At 39.2% G+C, this 21,972-nt stretch overlaps 2 protein-coding genes across 7 annotated transcripts in view; one reads left to right on the plus strand and one right to left on the minus strand.

The window, feature by feature from the left end:
* Positions 1 to 21,972, minus strand: part of hmga1a (high mobility group AT-hook 1a) — a gene marked incomplete at its 5' end in the record, with an annotated part of 280,130 nt that overhangs the window by 200,097 nt on the left and 58,061 nt on the right. The gene's annotated exons all lie outside the window — the stretch shown is intronic.
* LOC311265297 (metabotropic glutamate receptor 4-like) overlaps positions 1 to 21,972 on the plus strand; it is a 201,695-nt gene that overhangs the window by 161,655 nt on the left and 18,068 nt on the right. The window contains exons 5-7 of the mRNA XM_084366789.1: positions 1,951 to 2,105; positions 2,815 to 2,955; positions 13,969 to 14,169. Coding sequence (XP_084222915.1) covers positions 1,951 to 2,105; positions 2,815 to 2,955; positions 13,969 to 14,169 — 497 coding nt within the window. The remainder of the gene's footprint in view (positions 1 to 1,950; positions 2,106 to 2,814; positions 2,956 to 13,968; positions 14,170 to 21,972) is intronic.

A 21,972-nucleotide genomic window follows, 5' to 3' on the forward strand; every position in this document is an offset into this window, starting at 1 on the left:
TGTCTGCAATTTGACTTGAGCTGTGTTGACTATGTTGGAGTCCTATAATGTTATACTTTTCCAGTTATTGGGGGCAGGGCAATATATTGATATCATATTGTTATCATGATAGGAGACTATCTACCGTATCATCTTGAGGAGCACACTAGTCTCACATAGCTGGACCAATTTCCACACTTAGTTTTTTGCTATGCCAGCACTGTAGAAAGGACCACGCTGGACCACACTGGACACCCTGCCTCACTTGACTTTTAGCTCATCCCTCTTCTTCTCTGTGTGTTTAATCACAGAAGCTCTTAATGGCATAACGTATTGGCCTTGAGGTACCAAGCTAGCTCTTTCAATCCCTTGCCCTGGACCACACTGATTGGCAGCATATCTCCTTGGACCAGCTTATCACACTTTCTCCCCCTGGCTAGCAGCGACGTGATGTTTTGCTGCAGGGTGCATGTTCTTCATAAAAGTACAGCATAGTGCTATTACTATTACTAAACTGAATAGAAGCAACACATGTGTTTATCTTAGATTACACTTTCTGGAGGAAATCTTCCCACACGGGGTGTCTTATAGCGCGCTTCACACTTTGCCTCCGACTGTTCTAGCAAAGCCGTTAGCAGAGAGTGTGTCTGTATGCAAATATACCTATAGACATACGCTATCGGTCAAAAATATTCTCAGTGAATACACGGTTAAATCTTAACAGTTGGCATACATAGTCAAAAATATTGTGATATTTGATTTCGTCACCTAGTCTGAGCATCTATGAATTGCTTTTCAGGAGATACATTTTTTTTGTGTGTATTGTCATAAAGATAAATATATTGCTATATTATTTTTATACTAGTTGTAGAAATATATGGTGGTGATATAGAGAAAAAGAGAGTTCCAGTCCAGCCAGGTTGGTAGGTTTGTCCTTTAGCCAACTGTGCTTCATGACATTTAGTAATATGAGCACCAAATCCCCCCAAAACAGATCAGATAGACAATTTCAGTCAAACTTAATATTAGTTGGGATAGGAGTCTGGGCTATCACATTTTAAGGTAAAGTACATGCCCCTTTCATGAGCTTGACACAACACCTTCACTTCTCACTGTGTTATGTTCATATCAGACCGTCTAGTCTTGTCTCCATTATGTAATCTCCTGACGGTGAGAAAATCTATTTCTCTCATCTTTTCCTACGTGGAACACATAATTGCATCTTAAGACATGCTCATTTCTCTGAAGTCGTGAAGACCAGACTTGGGGGGGAAAAATCATTACCAATCAAACATGAATCCCTTGGGTCATAAAACTAATGTAACGAGACATAAAGTTACTTGGATGACTCACTGCTCACTCACTCTATATATATTTTTACAAAGAAACTGTAGTCATCCGTTGACAAGGTCATACCTTCCTTTATGCAACAATAACTGCTTACAACAATACACTGTGATGCTTAATTTTTTTTTTTTTTGCTCTATCATCTTAGGGGCGGTGTGAAGGTCGGTAATGCATCACATGCCAGGTGGCTGTGTTTAAATTTTATGTTGCTGTGCTCAAGCTTTCTTGATATAAGTCTGCTGCTGCAGCAGAACTTGTCGGCAGTTTTTTTTTTTTACAGCTCCCCAAACTTACTTCCACTGGCAACAAGCCTGGACAAATGTGGCAAGGGTGTCATTCTGCCACCGCCAAGAAGAACTCCACAGTACTGGGAATGGATAGTGTGTCTATGGTGGCTGTTCAGTTCTACTAAAGTGCCTCAGTGCCACTTTGTTCATACTATATAGAATATTCTTGTCATGGCATCAGCTGTATGGCAGCTACACTGTCTTTAGGGTACATTTAAATAGGAACCTATTTTCATTGGTAATACATCACTGTATGTGCATGAAATAAGTAAAAACACTGACAACTCAACATTATACGGTACAATTATAGCTTGCTCTCCGTCTTTTTTCCCCAAAGGCGGCTCCTTCAGGCAGCTAAGAAGGCCAATCAAACAGGCCATTTCATCTGGGTAGGTTCAGACAGCTGGGGCTCCAAAATCACCCCAATACTGAACCAGGAAGAAATGGCAGAAGGTGCCGTCACCATCCTACCAAAACGACAGTCCATCAAAGGTATTCATGACACACGTCCTAACCTTACCCTACAGAAATGTCATAATGGTTAATTTTCTTACATTTCTTCTACATTCAACATAAATTGCAGTATGATGGCCATTGATGTGTTTTACCCTGAAGGGTAAAAAAGTTGTTCATGGCAGAAAATGCACTCGTACGCTGTAGCATAATGATGCCATGTGAAAACAATATAAATGCAGTAGATTCCACTGGATGTTTCAGTAACATTAGGTAGCTACATACTCCCCCCATGGCTGTAGAAAATTCTTCAGAACTGGGTTTAATGAAAATGTTTTTAAAACCTCATGGATAAGATGTAATAATTCATGTATGAATGACTAAATTCAGCCAATACTACACAGACTAAATGACTTCATTCCAACAGTTTTACTAGGAATTTGGATTGTTGATGTCTCTGACTGTAGACCTTCTGCTCGGGTAAATTTCAGGCTGCGCTTTGAGAAAATACTCAGTTCCTCACCAAGGTTATCTGCTGCAACCAGGGCATAAAGGAGTACATTTTGCTTTTAAAGGTTTAACGGTGGGGTGAGCAATTCTTGACAAATATACTCAACAATCATCTATCTTTATCCAGGATTGCTCAGCCCACCTTTAACTGGACAAAGTCTTTAACCTGAAAAACACCTAGCATGATCAAAGGTAATAGGCGATAGGTTCAATTCTAACAGCACCTTATTTCTTTCAGGTTTTGATCGCTACTTCATCAGCCGAACATTAGAGAACAACAGACGGAATATCTGGTTTGCAGAGTTCTGGGAGAATAACTTCCAATGCAAGCTCAGTCGGCATGCTGTGAAGAAAGGATCTGGCATCAAAAAATGCACAAGTGAGTCTACAAGTCTACAACAAATGCACCCGGTCAATGGAAAGCACTCAGTCAATGACGAGATGTATTGATTGGGTCTCCTGTGAATACATTACGTGTGTATATGTGTACTCAGTATGCATAGGTAAATGTATTTGTCATCCTGGTAAAAAAACAATCATGGTGCTCTAATTTAAGTTAAATGTAATAGGTGCACACATAAGTGAATGCGAATCCCTAATTCCATCCGTGAGAAATTAATGTTCCCATTACCTGTCTGTTGGCAAAAATAGCAATCACAGAACAATGCCACAGCATGTGCTAAAACTATAATCAATAGTAAATCCAATCAGCCCATTAGAAACAAGCTTTCAGGTCATTTATATCAGTCAGCTCTCCAGGCCCATCTCCCATCCCAATGTGCAGTGCAACACTGCATCTCAAGTATTCCAGACTGATTTACAGCTGGCACATATTATGTTTCTTATTAAATCTCATATATTAGTTTGTATGTTGGAGTATCATACAACAGAAAAAGCAACACAGGAGAAGCAGTCGGAAAAACACTTGATTTGCTTGTAGGGTTAACTAATACTGCTAATGTCAGAGTGCAGTCTACATAAACTGTATGCTGCTCACAGAGACATAGGAAAGCTGGCATAGTAATACAAATAATTCAAAACAAATGTCTGTTGTAAGATATTTCCAGTAAAGAAAGTATCAGTGCAATTCTAAATGCCAAAGCTTTCATGTACTATTGTATGCTATCGACCCTGAAGAGAGGGTAGAAATTTGATGTTCATTTATATTCCAATACAAATGAGAAAACTCCCACACACTGTTTCTCTAACCTCTGGAATATTTATTAATGATGTTCAGTATGTTCGTCGTTGACCAGGTATATAGGAAGGCATACCAACAGTTACATACATCTGTGCTGTATACATAGAAGCCGCCTCAGTTATCCAATCACTGGACCACAGAAACTGGTGAATGAAACACACTGAGCGAACACACCCGGTGTGTACCAAGATTAGAAAATGATCTAAAATGGCAGATTCATGATAAACATTTGAAACATACATACTGTAAGTTTCTTGCCCACCTGTGACTACGTAGTGTTGTGGACTTTCAGCTAAAAAATATGGGTGGAAAAAAATTGAATAACATAGTCAGTTGTTTAACCATAATGCTGATTATCTAAACAGAGATAGACAACTTTTCAACTTACCCCTCACCTAGCGTTTCTCTGTGGTATTACTGGTGGCACCACTGTCGCTGTACATATTAAACATGTAACGGAGTGGAGAGATCGTCTCGAAATGATTGAGAGTAAGTAGGCGGATCTTATCTTATTGATTTAGTCCCTGTTTTGAACCATCTCGAGACCCAAACTTTGACACATCAGTGCTCTTCATCGAGTAAAGACGCATCCTTTCAATCTTGTTTTATCTCGGTCTCTGTCACTCTTCCTATTCGCCATCTTTGCCTTCTCCATCAGTGGGGATCTTCTTCTTCTGCAGTGTAGAGTTTCCACAGTTATTTCTGTTGTCCCACCTTTACCTGGTGACTGTGACCAGGGAAAACTTTGCCTCCCTCCTGTTACGGTTGCACTAAACAGACGCGCTTCCTTTGTGCCGTAATTTGACCTTTGTTTTTTCTGGGAATAAATTGAGACCAGTGGCAGACCGAATTGCATACTGAAAGCAAGGGAACCAATCTATAAGTGGATGGTGTCTTTTTTTTCTACAGCCATTACGGTACACTATGCAATCTTTATTTACTTCAAAATGTTAAGTTAAAGCAAAAAAAGTTGTCTATTGCAAGTTTAATATGTATATAAGTTCCATTTACTGTTGATTGATACAGGAAAAGTTCCCATTTTAGTTTGCAAGTTTGTGGTGACAATTCATCTGAATTGTTCATAAGAGAACCATTTACTGTAATTCTGGAAGAAAAAAAGTACACCTGTTGCACGCTTCACTGTTCTTGTGATTCTCATAAGGTAGACAGAATAGCAAAGCCATAAACAGCAAGATGCTGCTCAAGCCTCCCGGAGAGATTGTGGCACTCTCATACGAGGATGTCACAATCAGAACGATGTGCAGAACAGATGGTATAGTCGCATTTTGTTTCCTGAAATGTTGTCAATAGAATAATTAGATTTGGCTTTCTAATCTAGTTGATATAGGACACAGTGATCTCAAAATGTCACCAAATACCATAGGTGACATGCTAAATTGGTACAATAGATGAATAGGCAAAGCTAAACAATTAGGCAGAGATTTAATTGTCACTTCTCAAAACAAAAGTGTGTCCCTTGGCAAAAGAGAGAGATGCTTCCAATAATCCACACTTCAGGAGAACTAGTCATCTGAAATGATTTCTGCAGACCTATTTATCAGTTGTCATGGTGGCTGCTCTTGAGCTAAATTGCTGCAGGCCCTTTTCTTCCTCTGAGTAGCCTCTGGGGCACAGTAAATTTTTACAGGCAAGAGGTACAATCATTTCACTCACAGCCTTTTGAAATCACTATCCTCTCCATTGTTCCTTCTGTAAGCACAATCATTTCCTGTCCCCACTATTGTCCATTAGTCACTATAATACCGTACTGTGCAGACCATGCAAAAATACATCAAGTACAGTACAGTACAAACTAATTATAGAATAGTGTAACTTCAATCCTCTATCTGTTGTTCACTTGATTATAATTTATTAAAGTAGTCTACACAATGCCGGTTTGAGATTTCCTTTTTTAAATTAATATTCAGAAAGTGTAAATTCCTCTATGAAAAACCTGTGGAAGACTGTAATCATCCACCGGGGACTGCAAAATGATATTCTTAAAGTACTAACATGATTAGATGAGCATGTAATTATTCCATTTGCGTGATATCAAAGCTTTTAATCGCGCAATACAAATCACTGGGAACTGATTTATGTGCCGTAACAGCAGGGTAGTAACAGGTCATTTTCCAGGACCGAGACATGAAATTGTACCTGACGTCGACAGCAAGAAAAACAACAGAGTGCAGATGTATAATTCAAATCCCACAGGTCATTAGACTGCCCTGTGTTTCTTTTCCCAGAGAGCAGCAAAATATTGTCAAGACAACCTCAACGTGCCATAAGCTGCCTACTTGAATTGTGTTAAAATACACCCAGTTGTCAGTTTATTATGTTCACTCAGCTAAAACTAATGCTGTCTAATGCAACAGTCCTGCAATAAATCCCACGTTTTACAGATGCTGTTGAACTGTATGCATTCTGTTATTTAGTCGACCTTCATTTATACAAATAAGGTGAGAAAAAAAAAGAAACAACTGTCAGTATATTGCAATAAAATTCAACAACCCCACAAACTACATCTTCTAAAATTATCATACAGTTCAACACCACTGTCAACACTCACACAGTATGTGGTGAAATCTAAAGCTTGACAGGCCTGCCTTTTCTCTGAGTTCTGACTGGACAATGGCTGTTTGTGGGCGGGGTTTAACAAATAGTCAATTCCACCATACAAAAATCTGGGGAAGTAGCAGAAGCAGACAGGTCACCATTACTGCAGTGGCATCTCCCTACAATGTCAGCAAAGTTGAATGCAAGCTGTCCTAAGAAGAGAACAATTTTCTGCTTTTACCTTTACTTTCTATGTAATGTTACTTTTGAAAAAAATGTGAAATCTGGAAGAACCTACACAGTTCTCAGCAGCTCCAACAGTCGTGGCGAATTCCAACTTTGAGAGAACAACGGCATCCACAATAGATTAACTAGTGGACAATCTGACCTTGCTCTTCCCCTCCCGTCTATTATATCCCACTGTTACTACAGCCCTCCTGTAAACACACTTTTTGATTGTAGGCCTACTTATACCGTTGCACCTGGTTTTAGCAGTGTCGTTCAGTGCGCATAATTAACGACAAGCTTCCTCCACATGCGGCTAACCTGCTGTTATGACAACTGAATCACAGGTGAAAAAATCCATCCCTATAAAGTATCTTCATCAGTAACTGGAGGCCACTGTCGAACGTCATCAATCCAACTACCCACTCTGTTGTCACTGTCGGTAGGCATCAGCAGACACTGATTCGCAACTACTTGCCAACGCAGTAATGGCAACACTGCTTGATGTCGGAACACGCAAATTGTTCGCCTGATTGGTCTTTGTTGCCCAGCTTGACTGTATTCCACCCCTTGCGTTTCAAATATCAAAACTGTGCTATTAATCACAGAACACGTCTAGATTGTTGTCTTGTTGTTTTAAGACCTTTCTCTCCTAAAAGCAAACATGCTGTTGGTGTCAACAGGTTGTTTGGGATTGACGCATGTAAGGTTCATAGGAAGTACAAACAGAGGTTTACCTCGCTGTGTAGAATTCAACAATTCTCTGGTTTCCTACTTGATCTGCTCTGAGCATTCACAGTACACCACACTATTTCACGCTACTGAACCATAAAACATGATCCTGTTTTGCAGAACAGAATGAACAAGAATTGGCTGATACAACCGAGAACTTGTGAAAAAAGAGACAAATTGGTAATAGCAGAAAGAGGTTGCACGGTATCACGGCATCAGATTCTCCTTTATCATCACAGTTGGTCATTAATGAGTAGGGCTGACACATCAATCATAATTACTTTAGAGTGAGCAGATAAACTCTGGTCCTCCAATCTGTCTTGTTAAAAATGCTACTGCATAAAAGCATGACAGCAGATGTTTCAGTGCTTTACTGGTATACATCTAATTTGAACAACAGCGTCACTCAGTGCTTTGCATCCTTTAACAGGAAACAATTCCGAAGGTAGAATAGAGAGCAGAGCAATTTGCCAACAGTCCAAGCATTTCACGCAGAATTTCCTATAATTAAAGTTTTCTGTCTTAGTGGGCTGCTGGCGAAGATGACACTCTCTGCAGGTGCGATGCGTCTGATTGACGTCATTTAAGCACATGTTGAGTTTCACAGTTTGAATGAGGCAGTCTGGTTTGAGTCACTCTGCTGCTTTGCATCCCTGCAGACATGAGTCATCAAGGCTACCAAACACAAAGTACATGCCTGCTCAACTGGCTGACGTCCACTGCTCACTGAAAACATCAAGGACACCATGTGAAATGAAGCATTGTTTGACACCGCCTTGATTTCTTGAGGTGCGGCGCAAATGTCAAGGTCTAAAAGATACAAAAGCCAGACAACAACAAAGAGATGTTTTCTACACTGTGGAGAAATTAAGATTGAACTGCAGTGTTTTAGAATAATTACTGTGTGCAATGGCAAAGAGGAAGTCAACTGTTATCTTCATTGTCTCACATTCCCTATAGTTAATTCTTGTTTAAAGGCAGTTAGACCAAGAAAAACTCATTTGCTATCCATAGCTTGCAGCTGCAACAATGACTTTACTCCATCTGACCGACCGTGTCTTTTGAAGCTGTGATGACAAGCACTCTCAAGCACTGCTGTCTATTTTTGTTCCTTGGGCGATGATGCCCAATCCTCTTAATTAGAATAAGAAAATGGGAGGGGTTTCTCATGGATGTCATCCAATATTTGTCAAACCCCACGCTACGGCCATATTAGGAGATCATTTTAACTATTACTGTAGAAATTTCATGCCAAAAAAATACAAAGTTGGACCCAGAGTTTGCCCCAAACCAAAAAGGCTGACAGCCTACTATATTATTATACAGTATGTTCTCTGATAGATTTTGACAACAGTATGATATCACTTTAGTGTGGGGAAGGAGCAAAAACCTAATTAAATAATGTTGCACAATATGAGTGCAAAGAGATAATAAACGATGGATAAAACTGTGCTTGGTAAATGGACTGTACCGACCACTCAAAGCGCTGTACATGTCAGCATTCACCCACTTACACACACATCGGGAGCAGTATGGGGTTCAGTGCCTTGCCCGAGGACACTTCAACATGTAGACTGGGGCCAGGGGCCAGAGATGGAACCACCAACCCTGTGATTGGTGGGCGACTGCCCTACCTCCTGAGCCACAGCTGCCCATTAAGATGTGACTAAAAATTGGAAATGGTCAAAGACTTTGGATTGAATAATGTAATACACATGACAAGGGCTGCTACTAATGATTGTTCTCATATCAAGGTAGGACACATACGTCTCGCAGAAGAATAGAAAAGTTATGTTGGAAAGATCTAGTATGGGGAACGTTTGCTGATTGGGAAGAAATTGGTCGGCATTTCACCATTTCGTCAACTTCTTGCCAGCTTCTTCCCAATCAGCAAAGGTTCCCCATACTACTTTTTTTCAATCAACGGAATTTCCGCGAGACGTATGTGTGCTATTGGGGTAAATTATTATTTGGTCAATGGAAATACTTGTAATTGCCTACCGCAATTTTCCAGAGCCCATAGTGATAGCTGTAAATTGCTTATGTTGCCAAGCCAACAGGCCTAAATCCAAATATATTCACTCAAACCTTTATTTATACTCATCATTGAGATCACTGAGGGGCAACCCCCAATTACAATCACATTGGGTCAGTTTCTACAGTAATTGTATATAATTATCTCACCATAACTTAAGACAAGAAAAAGCATCAAATCATAACATTTGAAGAAGTTGGAGGTATCGAATGTTTACCATTTAAACATGAATACAACAAAACTCAATAATTAAAAGTCGTCGGCTTATAGTCTGAAAAACAAATCAATGAATCAAATAATCATTTCATATGTATCAATATGTCATCTGTTGCCTAAAGTCTATAAGAATAGCCATTATTACATGAATCGACTGTTAGTTTCTGCATTTTGCACAAAAAATGCATACCATATTTCTACAAAGAAAAAAATAATACATATGAATATATCAAATAATGAAAACGGTGTTGTGCATCATTCTGAAAAGTGGACTCCCACCCCACTCCCTCTAGCCTGCTCCACTCTGCTCTATCACTGAAGCACATTAGTTGAAGAGAAAGCCTGTAATTTTCAGCATCACAAAGACAGAAATCACATCGGGCACAAGTAATGAAATGACATTTTTGCGCCTCTATACTAGAATGAATGGGGAGGCGAAAAAAAAGAAACAATTTGCCTCCACTCAAAGGAATATTGCGGTTAAGATCGTACGGTGCGACCTAGAGCTTTCTGGATCACTGTGTTCTTTCAGAATCTGAAGTGTGAAACTCCTAGAGCACTGACAAAAGGCTTCATCTTCATTGACATCAATGCTTGTTTTTGCACTGCTGACTAAACCTCCAGCAGCGCATCTCGTCATCCAACTTTTTCTACATTTATCAGCCAATTAAGTCATGTTAGAGCGGGAAAAAACTCTGAAAAAACAAATCTGACATCTGTCAAAAATATAATAAACAAAAACAACATTCAGGTTGCGCAGAGCTTTTCTGTTTGTTTTTTCTTTCTTCTGTTTGAAATACTGGATACTTTTAACCTATGATAAGGGATCACAAGGACCAATTGCTTCATTTAACAGAGCAAAAGCCAAAAAGATCAGGAACCACTGACCTGCCTGACTGGTATGTCTTTGGATGGCAAGGGTAAACTAAAACATTAGACAAAACCCAAACATGTAAACTTATATAGGACGAGCTTTGGCTGTGAGGAAGTGAAAACTTATGACTCATCTTGTCATTAATTAGCTAAATGTCTGTATATTTATGATTAAAAGAGAGAGGAGGAAAGAAAGAGGGTGATTTGAAGAGAGAGACAGAGATAGGAAAAAAATTAGAGAGGCTGTGAGAGCCACAAAGACTGCATATCCATGCTTCACTTTGCCTGTAGGACACATTTATGGAATAACTGCCTGTATACTCAAGCTCCTTTAACATTCAGAGCCTTGTCACTGCTGTTAAATTGCCTCTTCTGAGCAAGCAAATACTTGGGGAGCATATAGATTATATCAACTAGACAAACAAAAACTATTCATCTGTGTAAATCCAGCACTTCTAAAAATGAAGTGTTTCTGTTGCGATAAGAAGTGGCTGCTATAGACGTCTTACAAGGTGTGCAAACAAAACATGATTCCAGTTTATCAACTGCTTCATGTTGTTTTTTTTTTGTTTTTTTAATCTTATCATGCTGCACTGTTTATCTTGTGTTGTGCCTGTCTTGCCACAGACTTGTGTGTGAGACAGTGGAAATGCCAAGCCTTTTTGTTGAGTAACACTGGAGTTAGTCCTAATTAAAAGCAATGGTGCAAAGAACTCAAATACTGCCCCCTTGATGACACTAAGCAGATCGTTTAGATTATATATAATTATTGCAAAATGTCAAAGCAAAAAAACAACTCCTCAGTAATTAGGAAACAGCTTGCAAAAGCACAGTGGGGCCAATTTTCACCGGAGCACACCCCTCAGCAAATCAACCTGATTAAAGTCGTCTTTTCCCACCTTTTCACGTTATGTCTTAAAATCATTCTTTGATGGCACGGGTGAAATGGAGCGCTGTAACACAAATTATCCGATTTCCAAACATTTATTCCCCCCTCAAGCTGAGCGGAGTTTAGAGTCAGGGGATTTAATTATTCTCAAAAAGCATCACCCTTCAAAGCACAAGGGAGCAGACTGACATAGACCATCCACTGAACCAATGCAAATGAACCTCTATTACAGGGCGTCAGTCATTTGGTTTGACTTAAATGAGCTCTGAAGACATTGTCACGAAGAATAAAAAAGTGTCAAATGTTATCTGTAACTTCAGCGATCACTTGTCTTCACTGTTTCTGATTAAAAAAATATTTCATTTTCCTAGGGGGGGATTCGTTTGCAATGCTCTGCAATTCAAATCTTTTTACAACTTTGCTAAGTGCCTCTCAAATGACTTTTCTGTCACATTCAGGGAAACAACACTGCAACCAGCTAATTTCAGATTGTAAGAATCTAGGTTGTAATCCTCTGACATTCACTGAGAGAGAAGGAAAAGCTGTGTTCCAACGGGATTTAATATAAAAGAAAGTTAAAGCAGTCCACATGTGGAGTGTCTATATTTACCCGTCCCTTCTCACAACAGCTGTACCAGCGCTGGAATCTGTGAGAGAACAGAAGTGAGAGATTGTGAGAGTGTTTATCTCGTTTTCTGTTCTGCTAATTCTCTCACAATTTTGATAATTTGAGCTTTAAGAATTAATTCATAGGCACTTCAACTCGCATGGAGGGCGCAGATAACTAATTTCTATTAAAATCTCATTGAAAGGTTTCCTTCGTGTAGGTCTATAATTAAGACATGACAAATACATCATTAATTAAAAAATGTGTACCTCATACCTAATGGTGCTGCAGCAAATGTATAAACACATTACACAAGCATACAGCTAACTGACTCTGATGTGTCTAAAAAGCCCATTTCGGACATGAAATATGTAACATTACTGAATATATCCATGTGTAGTGGCTCATACGTTATGGCTTCATTCAGACATCACAGCAATTCTTCCGCTGAGAGCCACAATACTAGCGCTAGTTACGGGTAAAAATGGTAAAAGAGAAAAAATTTGCTGGTGTCAGCTTTTTAAATGAAAGGATTTGCTGCTTATCTTTTTCATTTATGATAGTAAATGAAGAGTCTTCAGAATTTGACTGTTCGAAGATTCCTTCTCTTTTTCGCGACACATGCTTTATGTGTGATTGACAGTAGACGGGAAGGTGAGAGATTGGGCAGATTGTCCACTAGTTAATCGATCTCAGATTGCATTGTTGTCTCGGATAGATAAAAATGTATAAAATGCTTAGATAGGTTGCCACATATACTAGGACGGCTGTTAATATACTCGAACAGCCTGCCCAAGTAGAGTCTATGTGTGGGAAAAACTGGACAGCACTCAATTCAGACTTGTGATACGAAAAGGTCACTAGATCCATCCTAGTAAGACTACCCTCGTGACTTTAGCCTAAAAGTGACCAGGGTGCTCATTTGGACATGAGACAACTTTCCTTCAGATTAATGTGAAGTGCTGCATTGTCTGAATGGGATGTATTTCTACTCTAGCTACTTTAAAAGGTTAAATCTTCATCAGTCTTGGAGTGTCATTCGTATCAGGTTTTGCTGTGGGTGTTTTTTTTACTTAAAGCATTAACAATGCCCTTGTGTCACGCTCTCTGCTCGACCTATCTGGCAGGGCATTGGCTAATGAAATATTTAGCTGCTAATTGAAACCTTGTTTGGCGGTTAACACATTTTCAAAGTATTAGAACAACCCCAGCTATGATTAATATACACCTGTCATATCTAATTACATTAATGCTGAGGAATGATTAGGTCTGTCTTGCTGTGTCTTCCACTCCCCCGCTACCACTCTATCACACTCTGTCCTCTTGATTAATGGATGTGAGGTGGCACATGACGATGTGGGGATCAACACTGAGAGATGATATAAACAAGAGAGCGCTCCAAGGCTCCGAAGAATGTTTCCGATTCCTGTTTTTTGCATTCAGGAGCCTTTGCCTATGCGTATTTCTACTTATCTTAAGATCTTGACATGTTACCATACAGCACTGCTGTTAGCTTCATTGAAAAAGGAGGGTTAAGCCATACAAGGGTCTAACAGAACAGTCTTGAGTGGGTCCAATTACTGTTTGACGGACGATAATGAGAAAGGCTGCACTTTTGACCATTTTAGATTTTCTGAGAGGAGAATTTGTGATTGATGTCTTGAAGGCGAAGCATATAATTAGTGGTTAACATGCACGATTCAACACCAGTCTCTAAATAAATATGGTGGAAAAAAGATGGTTAACAATTGAGTAATCAGGTCTCTTGAAAGGCTATCATTTGCTTGATTTTACACATCCAGCAATCACCCTTTAGGTTCTTACATGTTTGATTGATTGTAGAGCAGCTTTTCTGTTTTGAATATTGTGTCATTCATGTACTTCAGTCTTGATTGGCTGCCATTATTGCAAAGACTCAACCGCTGAAACACAGCATGGAGCATATATAAGTAAAACTCTCAGTGATCATTGCCATATTAATGAATTGACCAGATCAGACCCATATGGGGGTTTATCTCCTGAGTTGTAATTTGTGCGATGTTAATTTTTTTCTTTCAGACCATGAGCGGATCGGGAAAGATTCATCCTACGAACAAGAGGGCAAGGTTCAGTTTGTGATTGACGCCGTTTACGCTATGGCTCATGCTCTACATAACATGCACAAAGATCTGTGTCCTGGAAAAGTCGGCCTCTGCTCCAAGATGGACTCCATCAACGGCACACTGCTGCTCAAGTATATCCGCAATGTCAACTTCACAGGTATGTACTTCACAGGCGTCCATTTTTTTCTACATATTAAAAATAACAAGAACATCCACAATGCAGGAAACACACTCATCAACAAGTATCCTTTTTATGGGTTCACCAACATGCTCATGCAGAGGCTGTGAGTATACAGTGGTGTCCAATTATCAGGCTACTGAATGTAAATTACTCCCAGCAACTATAAGCGGCAGAGATCCGTGGGAGGGTTGACAATCAGCAGCAGAACAGCGCATTTTATCATCGTTGATGATGCGCAGGATCCGTGCTTTGTGGAAAAACTCGCCTTAGCTTGTCAGCATTGAATTGCCCACGCAGAAGATCTCCTGCTAGAGTTGAAAATTGTACAAAAATTAGAGAGGTAAGAGAGTTAACACACAGCACCAGCAAAAAAAGGGCAACAACAGATCCCTTTGGCTGTTCTATGCACACTTGAATTCTATTTTTTAGTGTTACTGGTCAATCAAGTGTGCAACTATCTTTGGAGATGAAATAGGTATGAGTTCAATACACTAAGGTAGATATGATCGAGGTCACTTGGATTTGACTCTTGCATTATGTACAGTAAATCACTCTCTATAACAGCATCAGCTAAACACCTCAAATGTAATAGAATTGAATAAAAATGACATTTAGAACGTGTGAAGTTCAGGTTTTAATTTACAGTCTGAACACATGAATGATTCTACAGCAGTAACACTTCAACATAGCAAGTAAGATCCACTTTGAAAATTAATTATAGGCCTGCAAAAAACATACATGGGGAGGTTTTGATGGCCACCAGTAAACGAACTTAACATGCTGGCTGGCGAGGATAAAAAAACAATGTATGCAGAACAGGGTCTAACTTAGGTCAGCCTTAGTGGTTATAACAACTAGAGCTAATTATACGTCAGATGAGTAGAGGGTCACAGTGTTCATGCTCTCTAGCAGAATGCAAAGCGAGCGGTGTGACGCAGACTGAAACCTACTCCCCCCTCACAGATGATTATACACTAATGGATTTACTTCCATGACAATTACAGAGTGGGATCTTTGGGGCAGCCACGCCACAGCAAGTATATGACAGGAATAATCTACAATAGATTCAGAAAAATAAAATAACTTCTGGAAGTAGGAAAACACTTGCACCATCGCCTGCAGCTTGACCAAGTGCTCCAAAGAAAATAACTGAAAGTGTTTTCCAGTGGGAGGCAGGAGTTCATGCCTTGCACTAGAGGTTCCTAATGGTTAGTCAGGGCCTGACCCTAACTTTTTTAGTGTAAGATAGCATCAATCTAAACCAGGCTCTCCTGATGGAAATTGTTATTGTCAGGGGAATTAAGCAGCTAGTGACTCCAGAGACTGTCCTCACAATAATAAAATGACAGCCTTTGCCATTTGCTCAAAAATGCATCACGACTAATGTTTACGTTTACTGGACGACGACCTGTAGTGGCTGTAGGAATTATGAATCTTGTCTGTCAGAAACGAGGTCTGAACTAGCCCAACATAGTGAAATGTGACTTTATATAAATCAAACATGCGTTACTAACGTTACCAACGGCATTAAGTTTAGAGTTTATTTGAGGTATGTCATGTTATGTGGGATAAAGCAATGTTCATAATGCACAGTGCAAGGTGCCCATTTAAAGTACAAGTTATTACTGAAGAATGAGATTAATAGTTTATATATTTTTTTCGATGTTTAACCTTACAGATTAAATTGTGTTCATTTTGACAGTCAACTATACTTAGTTTAAAGCTGCCATATAATCCATCAATCATCTGTAACTGCTTACCCTGTGCAAGGTCCCGGGGGACTGGAGCCGATGCAAGCTGACAGGCCCCAGTACTGACATATAGAAACAAACAGCCATTCACACTGACATTCACACCTGTGGGCAATTTAGAGTCCCCAATTAACCTAACCTGCATGTCTGTGGACTGTGGGAGGAAGCCAGAGTACCAAGAGAGAACCGACACAGACACAGGGAGAACATGCATACTGAACCCAGGGTCTTCTTGCTGTGAGGCAACAGTGCTAATCGCTGCACCATCACGCTGTCCTTTCCATAAAATCATCAGGGAGGGAGTCATTACTGTTCTACCAACAGTTAATATTAGTTTAACTGCCTTTTAACAACCTCGATTAATCAGTGATTCACTTGACCACGATAAGGTTCCCTAACCTTCACCAAATAGCTTCAGTGCCTAAGCCTGATCAAACCTTTACTCTAGCAGTAAGAGATCAGAAAACAGATACATGAGTCATTTTGTAATGGCCTTATGTATATAAACAGTAATAACAAATAACACAGTCCTGCTAATAGGAGCATCAGATCATGAAAAGATCATATTAACTAGGGGTAGACAGATTATCGGCCCCGGCAGATTATCGGGCCGACATTAGCATTTTTCCGATTATCTGTATCAGTGATTTTTCTGTCAGATTGGCTATGAATTAAGCGAATTCAAAATGTGCTACTTTGTGCTGCTCTGATGCAGCATCCTCTCACTCAACAATGTCCCGCCTACAACACTATCTGATTGGTAACATGTCACAGTTAATTGCCTATGAACAATAAATAATCTGAATCTGCAAAGCAACTAGTAACTATTATTCATTAGTTATCAAATAAATACAGTGGAGAGGAAATATAGTAGCAGAACATGGTAATGTATGTTATGGTTAAGTTATGGTCAAGTAAAGTACCTGAAAAATTTACTTAAGAACAGTTCTTGAGTAAATTGTACTTTCATCTGATCACTGGCTGTTTGAATATTGACACAAAGAGTTTCATTTTTACTGCAAATGAATTTCAGTCCACAGTATTGGTTTTCAGTCTTCGTGATTTCTAATAATCTGTATTAATATCGGGCCAGAAAAAGCTTAATTTGCATAATTTCAAGTGCACATCTAAGTGGCTTTGGGAGTGAGGATGGGGAAAGTACTTTTCTTAACTCAGCTCCGTTGAGAGGGAAGGCACACGGTACAACAACAGGATTCAAATTTGTTGCCAGCTTAATTGAGGGGATGTTGGAGAATATGCTCATAACTGATAAAGTGATGATTTGGCATTTGCTTCCTCAGAGTTGGTTTGGTTCATATATTTATGTGAGTTTTAAGTAGAAACAAAGTAGCAGGGGGACAAAGAAACAGGAATATGAATTACACATGGATGGATGTTTTTGTAAATAATACAGTCAATGTAACCGTTATTGTTGGGATGATAAAGGTTAACTTGACACTTATGTTTGTAGCAGTTAGTTTTCATCCCTAATGGATATTGAAAGGAAACTCTGCAGTGCTCAGCATTGTTTTGAGGTATGCTCCATCTTCAAAGTCAAACCACTGTTTAGCTGTTCCTGAGTGTGCTTATTACTATGTAAGCAGGTCAGTCCTCATTTGTGTATAAGAAAAAAAAAAATGTTTGGAGTTGTATCCTGTAGTCATGTTTGTTTAGTTTTACAGGATACTTTAGATCAATTTCCCCAGCAATAAAGTGTTAATCTGAAATAGTGTATGGCAAGCTTTCGTGATAGAATGAATTCTGTATGCATTCCGTTATTCATTGTGTTCTACTATTACTGGAAGACTTGTCAGCACTGAAGCCATTGGGCTTACAACAGGGATAGCCAGAAAAATCAATGCTGCACATTACCAGAATACTGCCTTGCTTTTAAGAGTCTTTGGGTGCAGAGACATGGAGTATATAAAAGGTTTGTAGGAAAACTGCGGGAATGTCCATATGATCCCAGAGTATTCTGGGAATTGTCTACAGACATCCATGCTGACTAAAGGAAAGAGGAAACCCAAGCACTATGTAATGTACATGCATTTGATACTTATTGATGCATGGTATTGAGATTGTGATCCCAGTGATGCTTAACAAACATGCTGCAGGTTATATTCAGCCATATAGTTCGAACTCAGTGGTACTTAATGCTATTTTCCTGAGGACATTTTGTTTTACAAAGTAACCGTGCGAGACATAAACCTGATAGTAAAACTGTGTTAAAAGTGTTGTGATTAAAGGTTGGCTGTAACCGGGTCATTTAAAGCCGACTGTTTTAATGAGGTTTGAGTACTAATTTAATTTGTTTGTAAATTAAGGAAGAACTCAGTCACAGGATCATACATTAAATATAGTATACAGGAGAGCAGGGGTATTCAATTTGTTTCAGGCCAAGGACCCCTTAGAGAGACAGAGCAGAGACCCCCAACAACACATAGTATGTAAAATTCTGTTGAATATTAAACTGAGCCTACAAAACTGTGTCATGCCATGTATAAACAAGTCGGCAGCAGTTGTAGCATGACTAACATTAGGCATTAGCCTCACCCTCAGCTATCTCTGCTGTAGTTTAGGTTGCAGAATGAGGTAAGGTGCAGAATATGTCAGTCTCTTGCCTGAAAAAAATATTTAAAAAACAATCCATTGTGGCTCACAGGAATGTCCATAAACTTGGGATAATAATGCAAATGACTGGCCAATATGTTTCAATATTAGGTACTTACTTTTACATGGCTTTATCTAATAGAAAGCTGAGCTGACAGGAAATTGGATAAGAGAGAGGGGGGGAGAGCTTGCAGCAAAGGGTTGGATCAGTCAGATTTGAACCCCAGACCACTACGGTGAGGACACAGCCTCTGTGCACTGTGCACACTTGCTCTACCAGCAAAGCTACTGGGTGAATTTCCAGACATATTTTTTGAAAAAATAAAATCTTTCAAAATATTGTCGAGCATTAATTTGGCAGTCTACCTGCAGTAACCCTCCAACTGCAGACCCATGCGGTGGAGTAATTTACTGAGACATTACCAACATTAATTAAGCCACATTTTTTTAAAAAAAGGTTACGCTGTGGACGTGTGGTTGCAAAAAGGTCGTCTCTGTTCAAACCAATGCCAACTGCTAACTAATAAATAATATAAAGAGTGTATATATTGCTTACTGATGAATCTTGCCCGTCTGGGGATCTAGGGATATTAAGCACTACAGGAAATTTAGAGTGTATGATGCACTTTAAAAGACTAAGTCATTTCTTAGGTCAGTGTCATAAAAGTGGGTGAAACACTGAAGAGATAATCAACCCCAGCATTGGCCCTCAACTCTGCCCAATTGAACGACTAATAACCATGTAAGGCTCGATCTCCATTCAGAGTAGAAATAAATTACAGTCTCTGACAGAGCTGACTCTTTGTATTTTTTAAATAACTGCTTTGCATTTAAGAGGGAATGGTGATATTTCCTTTTTTTCAAACCAGGTATTGTTGGGTTCGTAGCAAATGCCCTCATCAAAAACAATAAGTTCACTGAAGCCACCTCTGCTCTTATAAAGTTCAACGGCAGAATCTGTATCGTATTTTGATCAGTTTTTATACAACATTTGTAAAACACATTGCATTTCTTGTGGCTCTGGCTAATGGCTTTTAATTGACTGAAATTGCCTTTTTTAAAACTGCAAATGTGACATCCTGAAAATTACTGTTTTGTTTGATTACATTATCAATTCTTAAGGGAGGCAAAGTAAAGCTTTAAATGTGCCTCCCTCGATAAACAAGCCTTAAAATCGTGAAAAAGACACCGGCGGCTTGGAATGTCAACTAGCAGACACCGCTGGGACGATTTAGAGAAAACATGAACCACAAGATGAAAATGTTAATTTCAGGGCTTTTGTCACAACTTTAATGAATAACTAATCATGTTTATTTGTATGTTAACTTTAAAATTCATGTTAGTAATAACACTGTGCCAATGCAACACTGTCCTGTAAAAATGTCCCCTTTTTTCTTTGCACAGTAAAGTTGTTTTCATTCCTACATGACAACTCAAAAACTACAACATGTGACCGTTAGAGAGTACCAGTGACAGGTGAAACGGTCCAGAACTTTGTTGTCACATGATTAAAGTTGTGAAAAAGTCACAGGTTAGGTTACTTGGTTAGGTTTATGCATAAAAACTACTTGTTGTACTTGTTTCTACTTTTGGGAAACAAATCTACGTTTGATTCAGGATAAGATCAAGATTTGTGTTAAAGATATGTTACATACATGATGATAGTTAAGTACATTATGTAAGTTAAATGAACTCACAGATGACTTTTGGTTTTGCGTGGGACACGAACAGCGGTATCCTAATGCAAAGTTCTGTACCTATTTAAAACTACTTGGCAAGTAGTTAGGCAACAAATCTACATTTTAGAAGTAGAAGTGGTAAGATTCTGGATAAGATTGTGGTTTAGGTAAATATATGTGACGTACATGACCTTGCTTAATTAAATTATGTAAGTTAAATACTAACTGATTACTTTTGGTTTCGCACGGGGCACCACTAGCAGTCTCTTGCGTGAAAGCTCTGTGGTTGTTTGCCCCAACCACCAACCCCATCCTCCACCTTGTGTGGACTGTCACTCTTATACTACGTCACCTAACTTCCTCCTTTGCTCCTCTCATTATAACTACAACCACTAGAGGTTGTTCCCCAACATTAAACATAATTATGGGTCTTACTAAGATGTTTACATGGGCAATCTATCCAGCTGTTTTTCTGGTGAGGGCCGGCTGGTTAACTCAGCTTTCAAATCATTAATTTAGAGTCTTGCATACACACAAACACACAACACAGTTATGAAATTAGTTTGCATATTTAGAGTTAAATAAACAGACAATTTGACCATGACCATTTCATTTTCAGTGCATGTGTGCACAGCTGCAGCTGATAGCAGTAGATTGTTTTTCCTAGAGTGCATGGCTTTCATTCCTCAGAGTTATCTTGGGCAGTGTTTACTCAAAAATATGACCTGGTTATTAAATAAGCACTTTGCTATTTTTTGCTGGCTGGGCATGAAACTTTCAATGCCTTTTTTGCAAGTTAAGAGGTGAAACTAATCGATTAAGGCAATCAAATTAGTAGAAACATACATCCCCCTCAATTCCCTGTATTGCTGAGATGAGCAAGAAAATGTTCATAATTGCACGACTGCCTGCTGTTGTCTTTGTTGACATTCCCTCTAGATAATTCAGCAGGATGATAGCAATGCAGTTAAATCCTTTGGGTTTTTGATTATACCTCCGATAAGAGGAAGAAAAAAAGTCTGGTCTCATAGCCTTACTCACAGGTTTCCAACTCTGACTCACAGGTTCAAACAACAATCAACAATCGATACTGTGACCTATTAAAGGGAACAAAAACACTCAAATAATAAATAATTCCTTTTATTCTTATGACAGAGGAGAAAGTAGTCAATACTTGCGAAACATGAACAACTTTCTCCTAAACACTGGAAAACCCAGCATGGTGTCTGGCCATGACGAATATCCTTTCTCTGTTGCAGAGAAATGCAGTCAGTGATGTAGCTGTATCTACTGTACACAACATCCAGTATTAACTGTAGGCAATCCTTAAAAAGATCCATCTGCAAGTTAACTATTATACATTTATTTTGCACTTTTCAACCCACACTTCAACATGTTACAGAATTGCTGAGTATGAGAGGAATGCACTAAAAGAGAGAAGGCAAGCTTGGTAGGAGAAAATAGACAGAGATGGGGATGCTAATAATGGTCCTTTCCTCGGAGACAGTCTGTGGTGGGCTCTCACCACTAAATCTGTGAATTCTCGTTCCCTCACACCACAATTTTATAACACGTTGTGAAGCTGGAGAGGGGTCTGTAGGTTGGCTCGGAAACGGGCTGTAGAGAGACCTCAAAGTGGTGATCAAAATCAGTGCTGTCATTCGTTAGCACTCTGAGTGGGGACCTTGTGGATATGGGGCAATAAGCAGGATGAAGGAGTGTGAAATGATATGGGAACA

The sequence above is a fragment of the Pagrus pagrus genome (genome assembly GCF_965226575.1).
Source record: "Pagrus pagrus genome assembly, chromosome: 11".
NCBI lineage: Eukaryota > Metazoa > Chordata > Actinopteri > Spariformes > Sparidae > Pagrus > Pagrus pagrus.